Consider the following 20,600-nt stretch of genomic DNA (forward strand, 5'->3'; position numbering starts at 1 on the left):
TCGGTCTGAATCAAAAATTCATTAAATCCGATTTCCTCCTCAATTAAAATTTTTTTGACATAGTATTAAAATTATGGGTAGAGCTTTGTTTAGGTCTAGCTCCATTGTAATCCTGATGTGGGCCACTGTTAGAAGAAGTGACAGTTTTAGTATTAGTAGGTCTTGGATTAGTGTTATAGTTGGTTCTAGAATTATTCTGAAGTCTTTCACTTCTTCTTAAAGTCGGAAAATCTGTATCATCATCTAAATAATTATCATCAAGTTCAATATTGTCAACAATAATGTCATCAGAATGTGGAAGCGTACAATTATTACGTTCAGTCATAGGACAAGCATTGTGGCTAGTATATCTAAAGGTGGTACGTTGCCAAGACTGTGCTGAAGAAGGCGCAGGATATGCTGTGCCTTCTTTATAGGCTTTGATATCTCTTTCAAGTTTCCTGTTCTTATTTGCCTGCAGTTTACACAAATGTTTATCAATGCTTGTCATTGACCTAGAATAATCGTATTTATACCTGTTAAACTCAAGGTCGCTAGTTACCATTTTGTCCAAGACCAAAATGGTATCAGTCAATTCATTAACCAAGATAGAGTAATGTTTAATCATTAGATTAAGTAGTTCAGTTCCCTGCCAGTCAAATAGCTGTACAAGTTCGTTTCCAGGTTGGTCGTGGTTCTGTTTCGAGTGTTACAAGATTTGAAATGGTCTTAAAATGTTCCACAACACTGTAATGTCCCTTTCTGGTTCTGTCATGTATAAAATATCATCATCTGCAGATAAAATCCAGCTTTTCCTGACTACCATACCAATTATATACTTGAATTTCTGAGTCCCTTATTTTCTTTGCCAGTGGTTCTAAGTATAATGCAAACAACAAAGGGGAAAGCGGACAACCCTGTCTAGTTCCTGTACTGCAGCAGAAGTTATTGGAGAGGACCCCACCCACTTTAATTCGCACCTCTGATCCCTCATATAGTCTCCTAATCGACCTTATAATTGTGTCAGGGAAAGCAAATGCTTCTATTGCCATTCTCATGAAGTCCCAGTCTACTCTGTCAAATGCTTTCTTTGCATCAAGACCCACAGTAAAAGAGGTACTTTCTTATGATGTTCTTCGTGTTTCACTGTTGCAGTCATCACATTTGGGTTATCTGCCTGCAGGTAGCCCTCAGCCGGCCTGAATACCAGAGACTTCAGATTTCTGCGTCGGATGCGGTCGCCTCTTACATGACGTCAGGGGTATAAAACATGCAGCCGACGCCATTAACTCAGTCTTTCTTGCCGTGCAGTGCCCGAAGCAGAAGCAGTTTGCAAGTGCCGGTCGGCTGACTCCTGAATTTTTCATTTTTGAATTTTAGACCAGAAGTCTTCAAAAAGGTAAGTAAACAGTTGGGGGTCCTTTTTTCTTGTTCTAAGCGATGTCAGAAAAAAATTAACAATTGTCTTACTTGTGGAAAGCAAATACCTCATACAGATTTTCATTCTTACTGTGTCACCTGTTTAGGCCCAGACCATGACGTACCTCGCTGTCTGTTTTGTGCCTTGTTCAACTTCCGAACTATTCGTTGTCAGGCTATTTTTGTAGCTAAATACTTTCGTTCTCTATCTCCGTACTCCGAAATGGCTTTGTTAAGCCATCCGACTACCAATCTTCCAAAAAAGCGTAAGGATAAAGACAAAGACGGACCGCATAGGTCCAGAACTGCCGACGATGCTTCCGTCAAGCTAGTCGCCAGTCCACCGGTACTCAGTGAGGTGCTTTCGGAGCCACTCATACCCGCTACTACAGATTTGCAGGCTTCTACTGAGACCAATTCAGAGTCCAGTATGCCACGAGATGCTTCTAGTATGGAACTTGCGGATGTCTCTACCTTGGATGGGTCCGGAACCGCTGTGCAGGCACCAGCTTCTGAGGGTGTATTCAGGCCTACCGACTTTCATATTAAATCGATGACTTCGTTTCAAGCTAGAAATACCAAATTCCTCAGGCCTAAAGCTCGGACCACGCCTAGAAAATTGATGACCAAGCCGCATACTCAAGCCCATATGCTTCAAAAACAAATGCTTAGAATGGCTGAAGACCTTATTACCTTAATTGTGGGAAGCCAGCCTTCGCCCTGTAAGAGACCTAGAACTGATTTTCTTTCTGATTCTTCTGATCAGGAATCTGATGTCTTTGTTTCTTCTGACTACCAGGATTTACCCTTATCTACTTATGAGGATTCTGATGCAGAGGATTCCATTCCCTCTGCTTTCCCTCCAGAAGATTTTTCTTTTGGTGAAACCTTGCATACCCTTACGGAGCATTTCTACTGGAAGAGCCAGTACTATTCTGAGTCCAAAAAGAGACTTGGGGAATTTTTACTCCTGCCTCAACACAGGCCTCTAGCTATCCCTCCTGTTCTGGAGATTGTAGATGTTTTCTTGAAATCCAGCCTTACCCCAGACAGTTTGCCTCCAGCTCCCAGGAAATCTGACAGGTACTACAGAGTACCTGACTCTCAAACTCCTCTTCAAGAATCCTACTGCGAATCCAGAGACCATTTCCCAAGGACCAAAAGGCATTAAGGCTACTACTGCCAAAAATCCTACCCCTTCTGTGAGGGACTCTGGGCTTTAGACAGATTGGGTAAGAAGGTATACACTTCTGCTACTTTGACCATTAGGGCTTTAAATTGTCAGCTTCGTATGTTAAAGTATTGGCAGCATATAATAGAACTTCTTAAACCGAAAATGATGTTGATTCTTGACTGTGCTGAACACAAAGATTTACAAGAGTTAATGCATTCTGTTGAACAAGTTGGTAAACATACTTTGCAATGTGGTTTTGATGCTTTAGAAGCATCTTGCAGGGCTGCTGTCACTGGGTCTGTACTTGGAAGGCAAGCTTGGCTTAAGGAACAAAATTTGCCAGATCATGTCAAAGCTAAATTACTGGATGCACCCTTAAACCAAGATCTCCTTTTTAGCAACAAAGCAGAAGTTCTCAAAAGAATTGAGGAAAAAGCTAAATCTATGCAAAGTTTTCTTACAAGTACAGCTTCCTAGATTCAGTAGACATTGGCCTTCAAATAACTGGTCTTTTCCAGTCCCTTACAGGCCTTCAGTCCAAACCCAGGAGCAGCAGACCACCAAGACTTCAGTCTCAGGCTGTGCACAGATCTAAGCAGTGGGGGGCTCCCACTTCCAAACCAGGGAGTAGTAAGCCACCCCCTATGGAAAAATGGCACAATGACGTATCCTTAACTCTTCCAAGCCTTGCTCAACTACTTGCTCCCTTAGGAGGAAAGCTCGCCCTGCATGCAAAAAACTGGGAACTCATTACCCAGGGCAAATGGGTTTTAAACATAGTTGCCCTAGGATACAGATTCCACTTCCACTCACTACCAACCTCAAGTGGATGGCCAGACCTCCCCCCAAATAAGTGGGCGGAGGCCCAAAAACAAGTGCCGGTCTTTTCTCAGTATCAGTCCCAGCAGAACAAAGGGGACAAGGTTTTTATTCAAGACCGTTTCTGGTTCCCAGAAAAGAAAACTCCTGGCGTCCTATCCTGGACCTGTCTATTCTCAACACCTTTCTGGTGGTTCCAAAATTCAAAATGCTAACTCTTCAACAGCTTCTTCCTATGCTAGCCAAGGATGCCTGGCTGGCAATCCTAGACTTGAAAGAAGCTTACCTGCACATCCCAATAAGGGAATCCTGCAGAGATAATAATTAAATTTTCAGTGCGGGCTCCATATACTATCAGTTCTCTGCACTTTGGCTTATCTACTGCACCCAGGGTATTCACAAAGTGCCTAGCTCCAGCCATTGCATTTTGCAGGCAGAGAAATATTCAGATTTACTCATACTTGGACGATTGCCTGATTCAAGCAGAAAGTCCAGACTTGCTATTACAACACCTGGCATTTGTAAAGAGACTTCTAACCTCCCTGGGATACACCATCAATGAGAAGAAATCACACACAGTACCCTGCCGACAGATTGTATTCCTGGGAGCAAGCTTGAACACAACTTTCCAGATGACATTCCTCACTCCGGAGAAACAAGTTTATTTGACAACCTACTGGCCACAAAGACCCAGGTATCTGCAAGGAAAATCCTGCAAGCCCTGGGGTTCATGGCCTCTTGCATTCTGTTATTTCCATATGCAAGACTGCATATGAGGAAACTTCAATGGTATCTGAAAAGTCTATGGTGTCACCATTCTCAGGACCTGGAAACAATGAATATTCTTCGCGTTTCACTGTTGCTTGCAGCAGCCCTCAGTCGGCCTGATTAACAAAGTCTTGGGTCCTGCGTCGGTAGCTCTCTTCCATGACGTCAGGTAGTCAGGGGTATAAAACATGCAGCCGACACCATTACACCAGTCTTTCTTGCCGTGCTGTGCTCGAAGCAGAAACAGTTTGCAAGTGCCGGTCGGCCGACTCCTGAAATTTCCGTTTTCGAGTTTCAGAACCAAAGTCGTCAACTTAAAGCTGTGTACCCTGTTGGGGAAACTTTTCTTGCTCTAATCCAATGTCAGTAAAAGTAAATAATTGCATTTCTTGTGGAAGGCAAATACCTCATAAAGATTTTCATTCGTACTGTATTCCTTGCCTAGGCCCTGACCACAACGTACCTCGCTGTCTGTTGTGTGCTTTATTTAAACAACAAACTATCCATCGTCTGTATATTTTCGCTTCTAAATATTTTGGTGCTTGGTTCAATTATCCAGATATGTCTTTGGTAAGCCATCTGACTACCGACATTCCGAAAAAACGCAAAGATAAAGACAGAGACAGGCCGCCTAGGTCCAAAGCTGCCGACGACGCTTCTCCTAATTCAGTCGCTAGTTTGCCGGTACTCAGTGAGGCGCTTTCGCAGCCCCTGATACCTGCTACTTCAGATTCGCAGTATGCTGCGAGATGCTTCAACTGTGGAACCTGCGGATGTCTCTACCTTGGATGGGTCCGGAGCCACTGTGCAGGCACCGGCTTCTGAGGGTGAATTCAGGCCTACTGACTTGCATATTAAACCAATGCTATCTTCTTCTTCAAGGCCTAAAACTCGAACCATGCGTAGAAAACTGATGCCCAGAACGCATGGTCAGGCATCTATACCTAAAAAACAAATAAGAATGGCTGAAGACCTTATTACTTTATTCAGGGGAAGCCAACCTTCCCCCTCTAAGAGACCTAGGACTGAGTTTGCTTATGATACGTTTGACCAGGATTTGGAAATTTCTGTTTCCTCTGATCACCAGGATTTACCCTCATCTACCTATGAGGATTCTGATGCCGTGGACTCTCTTCCCTTTGTTTCCCCACAGAGTATTTCTCTTTTGGTGAAACCTTGCATACTCTTAGGGAGCATTTTCACTGGGAAAAACAGGATTTTTCTGTTTCTAAAAAGAGGCTTAGGGATTTCTTACTCTTGCCCCAGCACAGGCCTTTATAGTTTCATAGTTTAGTACTAGGCTATCTGCTCTGGGGCATTTGTAAGCCTAGCCATAGTGATGTGGCTTTCGCCACCCCATGAAATGGTACAAAAAATGCACAGAATAGATTTAGAATACTGTGCCTCTGACTAGTAGTGACACAGTGAGGGTCCCCTTATATTAAAGAATTAGTTTACTGTGCCCCTGTCTAGTAGTGAGACAGATGTGACCCCTGGGGTAAACTTACGATCTCCCATCCACTCATCAAGATTTCTTTTGAAGAGTCAGTGAGGGGCTGTGCCTAACATGAACTGGGATCTTGTTCCAGAGCATGGGAAGCCTCTAGGTTATGAATCTATCCCTCCAGCATGTCATATTCATACTTGTGCTGAGGTTTAAGTCTTTAGCTGTCATGGTTCTGATGGATTTGGATTTTTTGAGGTGGAGCATGTCCATCAGTTCCTGATTGGACATGGCCTTGTACGTCCGGCAGAGATCACTTCTGAGCAGGAGGTATGCTACTGAATAGAGCTGGAGTTTCTTTAGTCTGGCAGAATAATACATATATTGGAGACCCTTGATCCTCTTGGTGAGTTACTTTTGTGGTCTCTCCAGCTGTTGCAAATGCCGGGTGAGGTGCATACCAAATGGGGCATTGTACTCAATCATGGGTCTGATGAGGGAGGAGTATAGGGGACATCCTTGGATCTGGATGTGAATCCCTTCATGATAAGGTGTGCAAGGTAGAAAGTTTTTCTAACCACTTTGGCAACGTGGGTGTCAAATGAGAGGTCGCTGTCGACTTGGGTCCCTAGGTCTCTGATTACTTTTTCGGTACTCAGTGGGTTGCTTTCTATGTGATAATTTGTGGGTACTTTGTTTTTCCCAAAGGGGATGGCTAGACATTTTTTGGCATTTAGTTTAAGGCCATGACTCCGACACCAGTTGTCCATTTCTGTGAGGCCTTTTTGTAGGATGTATGTGTCCGCTGGTGTATCGACTATGGCGCCTAGTTTGCAGTCATCTGCGAACTTTGTCAGCCACAACCCTCCCATGTTTGCTTTAACATCTGAGAAATAAATGCCGAACAAGAGGGGTCCCAGGACAGATCCCTGTGGGACACCACTTGTGACTGGCTTTGAGTCAGACATTGCTCCAGCGATTTTAACTTTATGGGTTCTGTCCTTTAGCCAGTTTGCAACCCATCTAGTGACATAAGGGTTTACGTTTAAGCTGTTGAGCTTATCTATGATGCCTGAGTGGGGTATTGTGTCGAAGGCCTTAGCCAAGTCCAGGTAGGCTGTATGGACTGCTTTGCCCTCATCAGTGGCTCTAGTGACTGTTTCGAAAAAGTCAACCAGGTTCAAAAGGCAGGATCTGCCCTTTACAAAGCCGAACTGGGTGGGGTCAAGTGTCTGTAGGTCCCCAATGTCTCTGTTTGAGTTCCATAATGATTCTTTCCATAGCTTTGCAGACCAGGCTGGTTAAGCTTATGGGGTGGTAGTTCCCAGGGTCTGTAGCTATCCCTCCTGCACTAGACATTGTTGATGATGCCTTTTCGGAATCTAGCTTGGCCCCTGACTCTTTACATCCTGCTCCCAGAAAACCTGATGGATATTACAGGGTTCCTGACTCTTGCAAGTTCCTTTTCAAAAATCCTACTGCAAATCCTGAGACCATTTCACAGGGACCCAAGGGCATTAAAGCTACTACTACTAAAAATCCTACCCCCTCTGATAGAGACTCCAGGGCGCTGGATAGATGGGGTAAGAAGGTATAGACTTCTGCAGCCTTGGCCATTAGTGCCTTAAACGGCCAGTTTCATATGTTAAAGTATCAGCAGCGTATTATTGGATTGATTAAACAGAAAATTATGTTGATTCCTGATTGTGCTGAAAATAATGATTTACAGGATTTAATGCATTCTGCTGAACAGGTTGGAAAACACACCACAGTGTGGTTTTGATTCACTCGAGGCATCTTGCAGGGCTGATGTCCACTGGGTCTGTGCTTAGAAGACATGCTTGGCTTAAGGAGCAGTCTTTGCCAGATCATCGTTAAAGCTAAATTACTGGATGCTCCCTTAAATCAGGACCGCCTTTTTGGCAACAAGGCAGAAGTTCTTAAAAAGATGGAGGGAAAAGCTAAATATATGCAAACTGTTTAAAGATTTCTTACAAGTACAACCTCCACGATTTAGTAGGCATTGGCCCTTTTCTGCCTCTTCCAGACCTTCTCAGTCCAAACCCAGATCCAGCAGAGCACCCAGGCTTCAGTCCCAGGTTACGCACAGTACTAAGCAGTGGGGGGCCCCCCACTTCCAAATCTGGGAGTAGTAAAGCTCCCCCCATGGTAAATTGTCTCAATGACGTAACTATAAAACTTCCAAGCACTTCTCAACTGACTGCCCCTTTGGGGGGAAAGATTGCTCTACATGCAAAAAACTGGGAAGTCATTACCCAGTACAAATGGGTTTTAAATATAGTGTCCCAAGGATACAGATTTCACTTCCACACGTTACCAGCCCCAAACGGTTGGTCAGATCTACCCTCGAATCAGTAGGCCGAGGCTCAAAGGCAAGTACTCTCTCTCTCTCTTAAGCATAAAGGCTATTCAAACCGTACCAGAACAGGAAAAGGGTCAAGGCTTCTACTCAAGACATTTCCTTGTACGCAGAAAAGACAATTCATGGTGTCCTATCCTGGACCTGTTTACTTTAAACACCTTTTTGGTGATTCCAAAATTCAAGATGCTTAACTCTTCACCAGTTGCTTCCTGTGCTAGACAAAGACGCCTGGTTGGCAGCACTCGACTTAAAGGAAGCATACCTGCACATCCCAGTCAGGGAATCTTGCAGAAGATACCTACGCTTCAAAGCAGGCTACATGCACTAACAGTTCTCTGCACTGCCCTTTGTGAATACCCTGGGTGCAGTAGATAAGTCAAAGAGCCTAGCTGCAGTCATTGCATTTTGCAGGCAAAGAAATATTGAAATATACCCATACCTGGACGACTGTCTCATTCAGGCAGAAAGCCAGGACATACTTTTGAATCCATCTGACTTTTGTACAAAGGTTGCTAATTTGTCTGGGGTACACCATAAACGTAAAGAAATCTCACCTGGTACCCTGTCAAATTATATAACTGGGAGCAAGCTTGAATACAACTTCCCAGATGGCTTTCCTCACGCCAGAGAAACATTCATTTGATAACCTACTTCAAACTAGTGGCCACAAAAACCCTGCTATCTGCAAGACAAATACTGCAAGCCTTTGGGGTTCATGGCCTCCTGCATTCTAATTCCATATGCAAGACTATATGAGGAAACTACAATGGTATCTAAAAAGCCTATGGTGTCAACATTCTCAGGATCTAGAAGCATTGATTCCTATCATACCTTGCCTACGGTTAGAGTTCCTTTGGTGGCAGATGCATGCCACCAAAACAAGGGACTACCATTCACTCTACCCCCTGCCGCCCAAACCCTAACACGCATCAGACTATGCATGGGGGGCTCACCTGGCAGAGAAGTGCATTCAGGGCAAATGGAACCCAAGTCAAATGCACCTGCATATCACTCGGAAAGAAATGTTAGCTGTATAGAATACTCTGACAGCCTTCAAGGACCACATTCTCCCAGGACAATTAATGGTAAATATGGACAACAGCACTGTTATGTGGTACATAAACAAGCAGGTGGGTACCCATTCTTACCCCCCTCTGCAGACTAGCCATGGCACTGTGAAACACAGCCTTGAGCTACCAAGTGCATCTACAAGCTCAATTCCTGCTAGGAAAACTAAATTCACTGGCAGACGGACTAAGCAGAAACCTCATGGACCCACACGAGTAGAAACTGGCGCCAGAGACCTTCAACATGTTGACAAACAAATGGAGGAGCCTGGATATAGACCTGTTTGCCTCCCCCCAGAACTACCAGCTAGACAAATTTTGCACAAGGACTCCCCTCAAACAAGCTTGGAAAGTGGATGCTCCGTCAGTTTATGCCTTTCCTCCTCTGCCTCTCCTCTCCAAAGTAACAAAGTACTACTAAAGATCAAACAGGACAAGCCAAGGACGATATTGATTGCACCAGACTGGCCACGCCAACACTGGTACCCTCTCTTGCGCAGTGCGTCACTATTGGCCCCATGGCACCTGCATCATACCCCTGCCCTGTTGTGTCAGCAGGAGAACCAGATTCTGCACCCTCAGATTCAAACCCTGAACTTAGCTGCCTGGCTAATTACCTAATCTGTCCTTTACCATCCCACGGTAAACCAGTGATGGATATCATTTTAGAGGCAAGGAGGGCCTAGTCCTAGAAAATCTTATGCTGAAAAGTGGAAGAGAGTCTGTGCCTGAAACAAATCTCAAGGGATGAGCACAGCAGCGCCCAACTTACCTCAGATTCTACAATACTTAACTGAGATGCTTCACAATGGCCTTTCTTTTTCCTCCATCAAAATTCACGCCTCAGCCCATTTCAGGTCATTATAACACAGAACCTCCCCTCTTCTCTCATCCACTGCTCTAGTAGTTCCTCAGAGGAGCCAAACATTTAAGACCACCTAGGAGAGCCCCAACTCCAGCCTGGGATCGTAACTTTGTATTGGAGAAACTCACTCTTCCTCCGTTCGAGCCAGCTGCTAGTGCAGATTTAAAATTCCTTTCTTGGAAAACAGCCTTCCTTTTAGCAATCACTTCAGCAAGAAGGGTATCTGAATTACAGGCCCTTATGACAGTGGAGCCTTTCATCATCTTTCATGCGGACAGGGTGTCCCTCAGAACCAATCCATCCTTCATGCCCAAGGTGGTATCCAGTGTGGCTCTTACAGTCCATTCATTTGCCAGCCTTCTTTCGTAATCCACAGAACAAGGGGAACGGATACTGCACTCCTTAGATGTGCACCGACAACTTAGATTTTACTTGGACAGGACTAAACCTCAAAGGAAATCTGAACAACTGCTGGTGGCATTTGCTGCATGGGCAGAGGGGAAGGCTATTTCAAAGCAAACCATTTCCAAATGGATAGCCAATTACATCCATTTCTGCTACATGCACCATGGAAAACCTACCCCACGGGGAATAAGATCACATTCCACCAGGGCTGCCTCTATACCTGTACAGCATTTCTCAGAGGAGTCCCTACCAGGGACATCCTGGAAGCTGCTACCTGGAGCTCTGTACATACTTTCACCAAGCATTACCACCTGCCTATCTTTTCTAAATCCAGAGCTAGATTTGCCACAGCAGTCATACAGGGCCTGATTTCTAGCTCCAATGCTCTTTAACTGCCTCCACCCTTCCTTAGCTTTGGTAATCAACCCAAATGTGATGACTGCAACAGTGAAACACGAAGAACATAGTACAGTTGCATACACGTACCATAAATGTAGATGTTCGAATGTATTCACTGTTGCAGTCCTGGTTATCCTCCCTCCAGCCCCCTGACTTCTCTTGGCTCAACCTTTCCTTCTTATTCGGAATGTATTATATCATGTGTATTTGCTTTTTGTTGGGGGGTGTTCCATGCCATATAATTGCTTCCTGTTTGGGCACCTGACATATGGGACAAGAAAAACTGATGTAATGGCGTCTGCTGCATGTTTTATACCCCTGACAACCTAACGTCATGGAAGAGGCGACAGAAATCCAAAGACTCTGGTATTCAGGCCGGCTGAGGGCTACCTGCAACAGTGAATACACCCAAACATCTACATTTATGCTAAGTGTACACAACTGTACTTTCTGCTTCCCTCTGGATCATCCGTGTTCTGTTAATATTGTCATATGTTTGCCTCCCCTCCACAAAACCACACTGATCCATATCTATCAATTTTTGTATCACTTTTGCCATTCTTTTAGCCATTATAGATATAAACACTTTATAATTGTGGTTTAGTATTGAAATGGGCCTGTATGAAGCTGGATCTGATGGATCTTTACCCTCTTCAGGTATTACCATTACCACTGCCTTCTTCCAGGATGCTGGTACTGTTAAAATACTGTTAAGCAAAACTTTCTAGATCTTTATCAGTTTTTTCCCTCCTAACTTCCACAGGAAATACCATCTGTTCCTGGGGGTGTAGATTTACATAACCATTTTTATCTCATCCCTTCCTATCCTAACTGTTAGTAATTGAGCCTCATCTACCTCTAACCTGGGCATATTTAATTCTTAAACATTTCCATCTGTACCTTTTCTTGATTTCCATATGTCTCTGCTTTTTACAAGCTTTCGTAAAATTTCCAAAATATTTCTAATACTTCTACAGGGTCTGTTGTTATCTTCCTTGTTATAGGCTCCATAGGCTTGGTGACAACCCTTTCTACTTTCTGTTGTCTGAGTTATTGTGCTAAATGTTTTTGTGCTCTAGAATTATCAAAAAACAGTTGCTTAACAGCAATCTTTCTAAACCCGTGCATACTGTCAAACTAATCCCTTATTTTCTGTTTAGCATTCTGCAGTTGCTCCTTTTCTTGTTCTGAGAGATTTCCCCTTATTTTGCAGTACTTCAGAATTTGTCAATCCCTTCTAAATAATTTGTTACCGTTTAACGTTATCCTCCATTCTTTTATTTCCACCCTGGTTTTAAACTCCACTTAAATTGTATCCCACTCCCTAGCTATGTTTTCTCCATTAGCTCCTGAATTCCAAAACCCATTCCTTGAATTTCACTCTTCAACCGATAGGTGGGGAAAGTGTTAATCCCAAAAACACGCTGGAGGTGGATTGGACACTCTAAATTGGCCCTAGGTGAGAGTGCTTGCATGTGTGTGCTTTCTGTGGAAGGTTGGGTGCCAGGCTGGCAACTCGACAATGTAAAACTCCACTGCCAGTCATGAGCGGACAGATGTTCCGCTGTGGCAACCCCTAACTGGGGAAGAAACGAAAGAAGTTTTAGTAGCTGCTGTCCCTGATCTAAGCTTCACATCCTAACATTAGAATTTTATTACTGTATGTGGAAATGACAACGTGTAACAGCTGCCTGCTTCCTTTGCGAGTTTCTCCTTAAATCTTTTAAAGTGTAACAAATGTGTAACTTTACTTGTTTTCCATTAATGTATGCAGTTAGAGTTAACACTACAACATAAACTGTTAACATTCAGCAAAATGTAAGCAAATTGTATGTCAGCAGCAGCTCAGTGTAAAACATTGCTTTAGTTTTTGTTTTACTAATTCTTCACTTCTAAGAAAAGAAAAAAAGTATGTTATTTTTGAGGGGATTTATCACATATATTTTAGGAAAAAGAGTTCCTTTCTGTTTTTACAGACAGTGATGAACTTTGACCTAGATGTTCTTCAAAACAGCTCAAGGAGCAGGCGGGAAGCAAGGCGAGCAATAATCGAGCATTTTCACACAACTGGAGCAGTCTTTTTTTCTCAAGATTTGTAAAGTGTTAACTGCTTCATAAACGACCTGTGAAAGAAATGTTACACAGGAACAAAGAAAGCAAAACTCATCAGCACTTAACACTTTGAATTAGCATATGATTTGGATCTGCCATTCAGTTATCCCAGCAATGCACATGTTAAGAAAATTGAACAAGTAAAATCTAATTCTTAACTTATGATTTTAAAGTTACCAGTTCTGTTGCTTATACTTTAGTGATATTCTCTTACAGGAAGTGTTTGTTTAGCATTTAGAAATAATGAATTATATTAAGTCCTTTACTGTAAATATAGTAAAACAGTAAAACTAGCCATTTGTATTCCTTATGAAAAATGTTTTAGCTTAAAATATAAATACATTGTTTTGAAGCTTGTAGGTCCAGTACAAACTTTTTACTTAAAGGGCAAATCTGTTGCGTCAGAAAATGATAGTCTTGCAATCAGGGAATAAAAATCACTTTTTTTTTTAAGCTTTTTAATTTTCGAAACAGTTTTCCAGGAGTTCAGCTCTGTCTCTTTTTTTTTTTCCTTGCTTTTTTTTTATTGACTTCCCAATTGTGTTACAATTTTAAGACCAGTAAATATTACAATATATGTATAAAGTCATGGATCATGTATACAGCAGGAAAATAGAAACAAATACAGTAAAATTACTAACATAATAACTATTTACATAGGTACCTCACTCTGTCTCTTGAGGAATATTTGTTTAACATTATTTTACCGCGAAAGTCTGACTTGCAACTAAGCCAATTTTCAGCGGAGGCTCAGGGAGAAACGCTCCAGATGCATGTCTTTGTATATGGGAGGAAACTGGATCAATTTGGAGGAAACCCACACAAACGCAGGGAGGACATGCAAACTCTGCACAGAAGGGTACCCCAGCCGAGAATCGAACCAGAAAGGAGAATCTCTTGCTGTGGTGACAACGCTACCACTGCACCGCCTGGATATAATGCTCCAATCCATTTCTGCTGTATTGTTAAGGATTTTATTTTTGTTTACAAAAGTAGATGCCTCCTCCAGTGTGTCAAATGTTTGTTCAGAAAGAAATAATTTGATCTTTACAGAAAACCCCAAAGTGGTTTTTATTATTCATTTTAAGTTCCCTTAATCAGTCGTAAGCAGGATTTTCTTTTAAGCATTACTTTACTGGAATAATCATTGTCAAATCTGACTACATATTCATGTATTTTAATAGTTGGGTAGGACCATGTTTTTAATATTTTATCTTTCTGTAAGCTGGGCCTAAACTTAACTATAATTGAACATGGTGCATTTAAAAGTCCTCCGTGCCCAGGTTGCCAAGCACTCCATTAAATATGGATATTATGCAGTTAATGTAACTTGCAAGGCAGTTGCTGTGGGGTTTTTGGGTAGGAAAGATGGCTTTGTCTCAGAGCATGTGAAAGCTAATCTTGATGTCTATCTGGACAAGAAACATCTCTTTGGATCACCAGCCGAGAAGGTGTTTAAGAAGCCTGAAGAAAAGGGGGGGAATCTCATTCCTCAGATCCAAGTATGTCTGAACCTACCCAAGTAATGTTTGGGTCCTTTTTACTGTAGAGGAAAGAAAATTGAACATCAAATGTGAAAGAAGGGCAGCTGCAGAAAAGTGGCAAACTGACCCTATGGATAAGCCTGGATGGATTTATGGCCCCGGTAGTCAGAGGGAGCAACAAAGACTCGGCAAAGCTGGTCTGCCTGCAGTCCCTCAAAACCCTATTCTATCAGGCAATCTTTTTACCTCCCACCACATTTCCACCTCCCTCCAGGCTAGAGGTTAGGTTGGTTTTCATCGCGAAGCAGTGGGAGTATAGAACAGGGAGTCCTGCAGATAATGGCTTCTCCAAATGTAACCTGTAACTAAGATTTCTAGGCATTTTTGCTGTTCCAAAAATAACATCATCTTATATTTCTACAAGTAGCATGGTATCCTGTGTAGCCATAGAAAAAGTTCTAGAAAAGTAAAAGTGGCCTGGATTTTATTCCACACTATTGTTTGTCCAAAGAAAAGAAAGGATTTGGCAGTCCATTTTGGATCTCAAAGAGCAAGTTCCTGAGAGTTTCACAGCTCAAAATTCTCAATTTGAAGAGCCATTTTGCCATTGCTGCTTTGGTGAGCCTGCATGGTGATTATTTGTAGGACACCTGTGTACATTCCCATTGCCAAGATGGACAGGCAGCTCCTAAGATTCAAAGGATGAGGATACTCACTGCCTACTCGCATCCTTGCCCTTTAACTTGTTTACTGCACCTTGAGTTCTGATGAGTCCATGCAGCCCCCTTATACTAGCATTTCCTTTATTTTTAAGGGTGGACGTATGACGTGAGGAGGGGAGCCTGCACTTCGTAGACTGGCTTGTATGTTTGGTATCCTTTGCAGGCTATGTCTCGTATGTAATGACTGTTGCAACAGTGATCTATTCAGATGTCTACTTATTATGGTAAACAAACTACGTGACCATGCTAGACTTTGTGACACAGCTTTAAAACACTTTTTGTAATATTTTATTTCTTCTAGTCCACATAACTTGAGTAGATTGAAACATGTCTTTTTCTTAATGGAAAATAGTTTACAACTTCAACACTTCACTTGTCCCCAGTCAGTAGTGTTTGAAATACGGCTGCTGCTACTGCAGTAAAAAAAACATCTTGTTTACAGTCTGACCTAAATGTATATGCTTTAATGTCTACATCTTTTGTTGTAGTGTCATTGTTAATCAGCTGTTTTTATTATTTCAAATTCCCATGAGCTCCATCTTCACTTTGTAAAGCTGGAAAGCACATTTACTACAGATGTGTAACAGCATGTGTGCATTTGTTTCTAGGAATAAAATCCTTTCTCTCCTTTAAACTTTCTGTATCGTCTGGTTTCACAAGTCAGAGTATCTTATTTAATGTAGAAAATAAATGTTTGCATATATTGTATAAATTGAACTTGAAGGTATGTTTTTCATTTTCCAGGTTCCGTCCTCTGTCTGTGTTCAGAGAAGCAGATGAAGATGAAAGTGGGTTTACATGTTGTGCATTTTCAGCGAGGGAGCGGTTTCTGATGTTGGGAACATGCACAGGCCAACTGAAGCTTTATAATGTCTTCTCAGGCCAGGAAGAAGCTGCCTATAAGTGTCATAGCTCTGCTATTACAAATCTTGAACCATCCAGGGTAAATGTTTTTCACATTTTGGTGTATAATTTTTGTTTTTCCTTTTCTGTTTCTTTTGATGCCTCTTGCCTTCATCCACCAACCACATGCCCTGCCATCAGTTTCCCAATCAAGGCTGGATGTTTCCAACTCGTCTCCAGACAGGGACACAGAGGAGATGTATTCAGAGTCTTGGCTGCATGGCCATGGGTGCCCTGATCCTCCTCTACAGAGAATCTGGTTTGTGTTTTGGACAGAGACCCTAAAGAGACTTGTACCACAGCATCAGTAGGTAGGGATTCCTCCTTTTAGTGATTGTGTCATCCTTATGATTGAAGGAAATATTGTTGCATCATCTGCTGTAACCCCCACCACGGTGGCTGACATAGCACTTGCAGTACAGTGAAAGGCCCTGCTGTGCTGTCCCTAACATATTCATGCTGCCACACGTACAAGAGAGAGCTGTTGTCAGTGCCTTGGCTGGAGCAACCTACACCCTCTGTCCAGCGGCTGCATTCTTTGCATGCAATCTTCCACTTGCATGTGGTGAATAGTTGCCTGGAACATTCGCTCCCTTTCTCCAGGATAAAACCAAGCCAGCATCCACGGCTTTGTGTCACCCTCCCCTGCCAGCTATTCTGGTGCCTGTGCTGCTAGTTGAACTTGGGTCATCTCAGCCGTGTTATCTTTCTTTGTAGCAATGTCCATTTATGTTTTTAAGGCATTTCATTTATTGGCCTGCCTACTAAGCACAAGTGCTTATCTTTAAGGGTTGTCCAGAAGCACTGTTTGGCTTACATGACTTGCTCAGAGCAATGTATAGACAAAGGAAGTTGGCTTTAATCTTTTGTTGTAAAATGGTTATTGATTGCTGTTAGGTGATCCCTTTAGAATCTGTGGCTGCTGTATAGAAGCTTACAAGAGCTTGTCTACATCTGTGTGATAGGATTGTTTCACTGTAGCTCACTTCTCCAACTCCTACTACTACTGTCTAATCATTTACTCTGAAGCAATTTTAGGATGGAAAATGCTGATGAAAATGGGGAGGAAGTCATTATTATGTGGTAACAAAGGTTAACTTCTGAAGGACATGACAAAATGTGACTGCACATTGTAAAGGAGCTTGTTTTGCAAATGTACGCAATTTGTAGAAAACAAAATCATTGACAAAGAAAGCCCAGAAGACTATGCTAACAACCTACAGTGTGCAGCTAATAGACTGAAGTACTTCTCCATACTTTTCCATTAGGGTTGAAAGCCGATTATGAGGAAGAAAGAGGAGCTTGATTTAGTCTTCGTCTGTGAATGTGAGATTGAGTACATCAATTCAAAACCAGTTTTACAATAAAAAGGCAATTAAAATGTAGGTGAAAAGTTCTTGATAGCTGGTGCAACCAAGAATTAAAGTGAAAGAGATATGAAAATGAAAGGTCAACAATATGGGTCTTAGTGACTTTTTAAAACTAGTCAGCATGGAAGAGACTTGTACTAGAAGATTCCATGTTGATTCTAAGAATCTTCTACAGTTTTAAGAAAGAGGAACTCTTTAGGCTCTTAAAGTTTATATGAAATCAGGAGCTGTTTCAGTCACGGGGGGAGCCATGTTTTTGTATTGTTAATGAACAAAGTCACATTAAAGGTGATGCACAACTTTACTAAGAGCCAGTGCAGGCTGCTCAAAGCCAGTGTCACCTCTTGATAAGAAAAATGACCAATAAGTAACTGGGTTGTAGATTTCTGCAGAAGCTGCAACCAATCAAGCTTTGGGTTAGGATGCCCTAGATAGAGAATTTGCAAGCTTTTGCCTCCGCAACTTTTGTCCTGTAGTCGTTCAGTTACCTGGCACATTTTACAAAACTTCAGAGGCACTTGACAAAGGTGCTTTCCAAATCACTGTCATGGTCCATGTCGGCAGAGGATGAAGACAGTCTCTTTGCAACTGGCCACACTACTGTCCCTGTGAAGTGCTTCCAACTAGCTGATTTCACATGCTACTGAAGGTGTTTCAAGAGCAACTGGTTCAGGCATTACCATTAGGAGGCATGCGTTGATGCACCTTTGTGACTTTGCAGATCCCTACATGACATCCTTCATCAATTCACCCTTCGGAGCTACCCTATTTGCACATAAAGTTAGAGACACTGTAGGAGTGAAGACAAAACCTTATCTGCTGTAGAGAAATGTTTTTCTACCCTCAGAGAACTTTTTCAGGAAACCAGAAAGGGGGTAGAAAGAGGTTTCCAAAAATCACAAAGGTTTTCTCAGGTTTCTTATAGAGATAGACCCCCCCCCCCCCAGCAGCAGAGGAGGGAACTCTAATGGCAGACACTGTCCATGCAGCAGAGCGGACCTCCCAAAACGAAGGCTTCAGAGGTCCCTTTTCCTAGAAGCATTTTTAGCATCCCTGAACAGTTGCCAGACTGCTGCACTCTGGAAGCAGTCTGGGATGCTTATTTCTGCACGCAAAGTCCTGGGCATCCATCAGTTAAGATGTCTGGGTGCAGAAAATAGTTACTAGAGGTTGTATTCCCTTTTCCCCTTCTTCCTCCTACTCATTCCAAAACAATTCCCTTCATATCACTCAGTCAGTGGAAGGAAGCAGCATTAGAAATCGAGAAGCTGCTAGAAAAAAGAGCTATCCAAAAGGTCCTGCCAGACCAGCAAGGTTTCAGAACCTACTGGGCATTCATTTTGGTGCCAAAGAAAACTGGGGGATTCGGACCAGTATGGAATCAATTTGCCAAATACACAGAGTTCTGAATGGTCATGGTTCAGTCCATTCTCCCCCTCCTAATGAAGGGTGATTGGATGTGCTTGATAGATCATTAGGATGTGTACTATCACATAAACATAGAAAATTCAGGAGATACTTTGGCTTCCGGCTGAGAGCCAATCATTTTCAGTTCAAAGCCCTGCCCTTTGTTCTCACCACAGTCCCTCAGGTGTTCAGCAAGTGTATGATAGTGGTTGCAGCTCACCTGGGATTCTGAATGTTTTCATACCTCAGTGATTTGCTCTTCACAGTTCTCAGTAGCAACAGGTATTTTTCTGTAATCCCCCCAGGAGGGAGAGTCACCGAGAGTTGCTTTGATTTACAATTGCCCCCCCACACACACACACACACACACACACACACACACACCGGTCTCTTGTATGCTTCTCCTCCATTGCACATCATACACAAATATCAACCGGAAGCATGTCAGCGGAAGCGCAGGTGATCTTTGTTGCTCCATTCTGGCCTCGCCCAAGCATGGTATTCATTTCTTTGGCCTCATCTGGTGTACCTTCCTTGGGTTCTTCAGATCTACTACCTCATCCATCTGGATTACCTCACCCAGACATTCAAGCCATCAAGCTAACGGCATGGTTTTTCCACTTGCTTTGACGGCTAGACAGTCCAGTCTGAGTACTACATATCCTTCCTCCTTCCCAAAAGGACCACTAGGAAAATATAAAAGAGGAAATGGAAAAGATTTTCTATTTGGCCCGATGAAAGGCACCTAGACCCTTTTTTGGCGCCTGCCCAGTGGTGGTGGATTTTCTGACTTCCATTTTCTGTGCTGGTGCAAGTTACTCCATCTCTCATCACTTAAGTAAGGATCATTTATTGTTGGCCTCCCTTAAGCTATGCACAGCCTTTCTTAAAGGTATTATATTTTACGTAGACCACCAGTCAGGGACTTTACTTCTTCCTGAGATTTGACAGTTCTTATCCAAGCCCTAACTCAACTTCCTTTTGATCAGCAGCAAATTTTGACTTGAAATTTGTCATGGAAGACCATATTTCTAGTTGCTTATTACCTCTTTTAACTCTGTTAAATGTGTTTCTGAATTCCAAGCCAATTTCTGCCAGTTGCCTTATATTATTTTTAATAAAGACAGAGTTTCTCTCATCAGCATTTCTTCCTTTCTTCAGAAGCTGGCATCTGAATTCCTTCTTAACTAGTCCATAAATTTACTATTTACCTCAAATTTTCCAGTAAAGAGGAATATTTGCTTCATTTTTGGATGTTCCCAGAACGTTGAGATTTTACTTCCCTGGAATGAAAACTTTCACCTTTTCAAAGGCTAAGTTGGGACAAGCCTATGTCAAAGGTTACATTAGGATGATGGCTCCCTGACTGGATTTCTTAATTTACAAACAAAAAGGTTTGACCTTACCAAGCCCACTATGAGCTCACTCCATGAGGTCAGTTTCAACATTCACTGCCTGCCTGTAACTTCTGTAGATGATATTTGTGCTGCTGCTTCTTGGTCCAGTGTTCATACGTTCATAGCTCATTACAAATCAAATATTCTGTCCAGGAACAGGTCAACCTTTGGTTCCCTGGTACTCGATGAGCCACCCTAGGTTTACACTAGCTGGGGCCTCTGTAGCAGTGGTTGAGGAAGGATAAAAAACACATCATCAGATTAAAAGGTTATGCACTTACCATAATAATGCATCTGCATTGTCTGTTTTCATCCTTCCTCAGCCTCTCCTTCCTTTGAAAGAAGATACTATTAACCTTGTTATTTGTTACTTGTTATCCATTTGAACTCCTAGCATGTAGCAGCGTGATCTTTAGTTTATTTGGGAGTGAACTCCTAGCGTGTAGCAGCGTGACCTTCAGTTTATTGGGGAGTGAACGTCTA

At 42.5% G+C, this 20,600-nt stretch overlaps 1 protein-coding gene across 1 annotated transcript in view; it reads left to right on the forward strand.

Annotated features, from left to right (window-relative positions):
* DCAF1 (DDB1 and CUL4 associated factor 1) overlaps positions 1 to 20,600 on the forward strand; it is a gene marked incomplete in the record, with an annotated part of 1,406,260 nt that overhangs the window by 785,517 nt on the left and 600,143 nt on the right. The window contains 1 exon segment of the mRNA XM_044078852.1: positions 15,785 to 15,983. Within this exon segment, the coding sequence (XP_043934787.1) occupies positions 15,785 to 15,983 (199 nt within the window).

This window comes from Protopterus annectens, chromosome 7.part1 (assembly GCF_019279795.1).
Source record: "Protopterus annectens isolate FY-2018-M chromosome 7.part1, PAN1.0, whole genome shotgun sequence".
NCBI classification, from domain to species: domain Eukaryota; kingdom Metazoa; phylum Chordata; order Ceratodontiformes; family Protopteridae; genus Protopterus; species Protopterus annectens.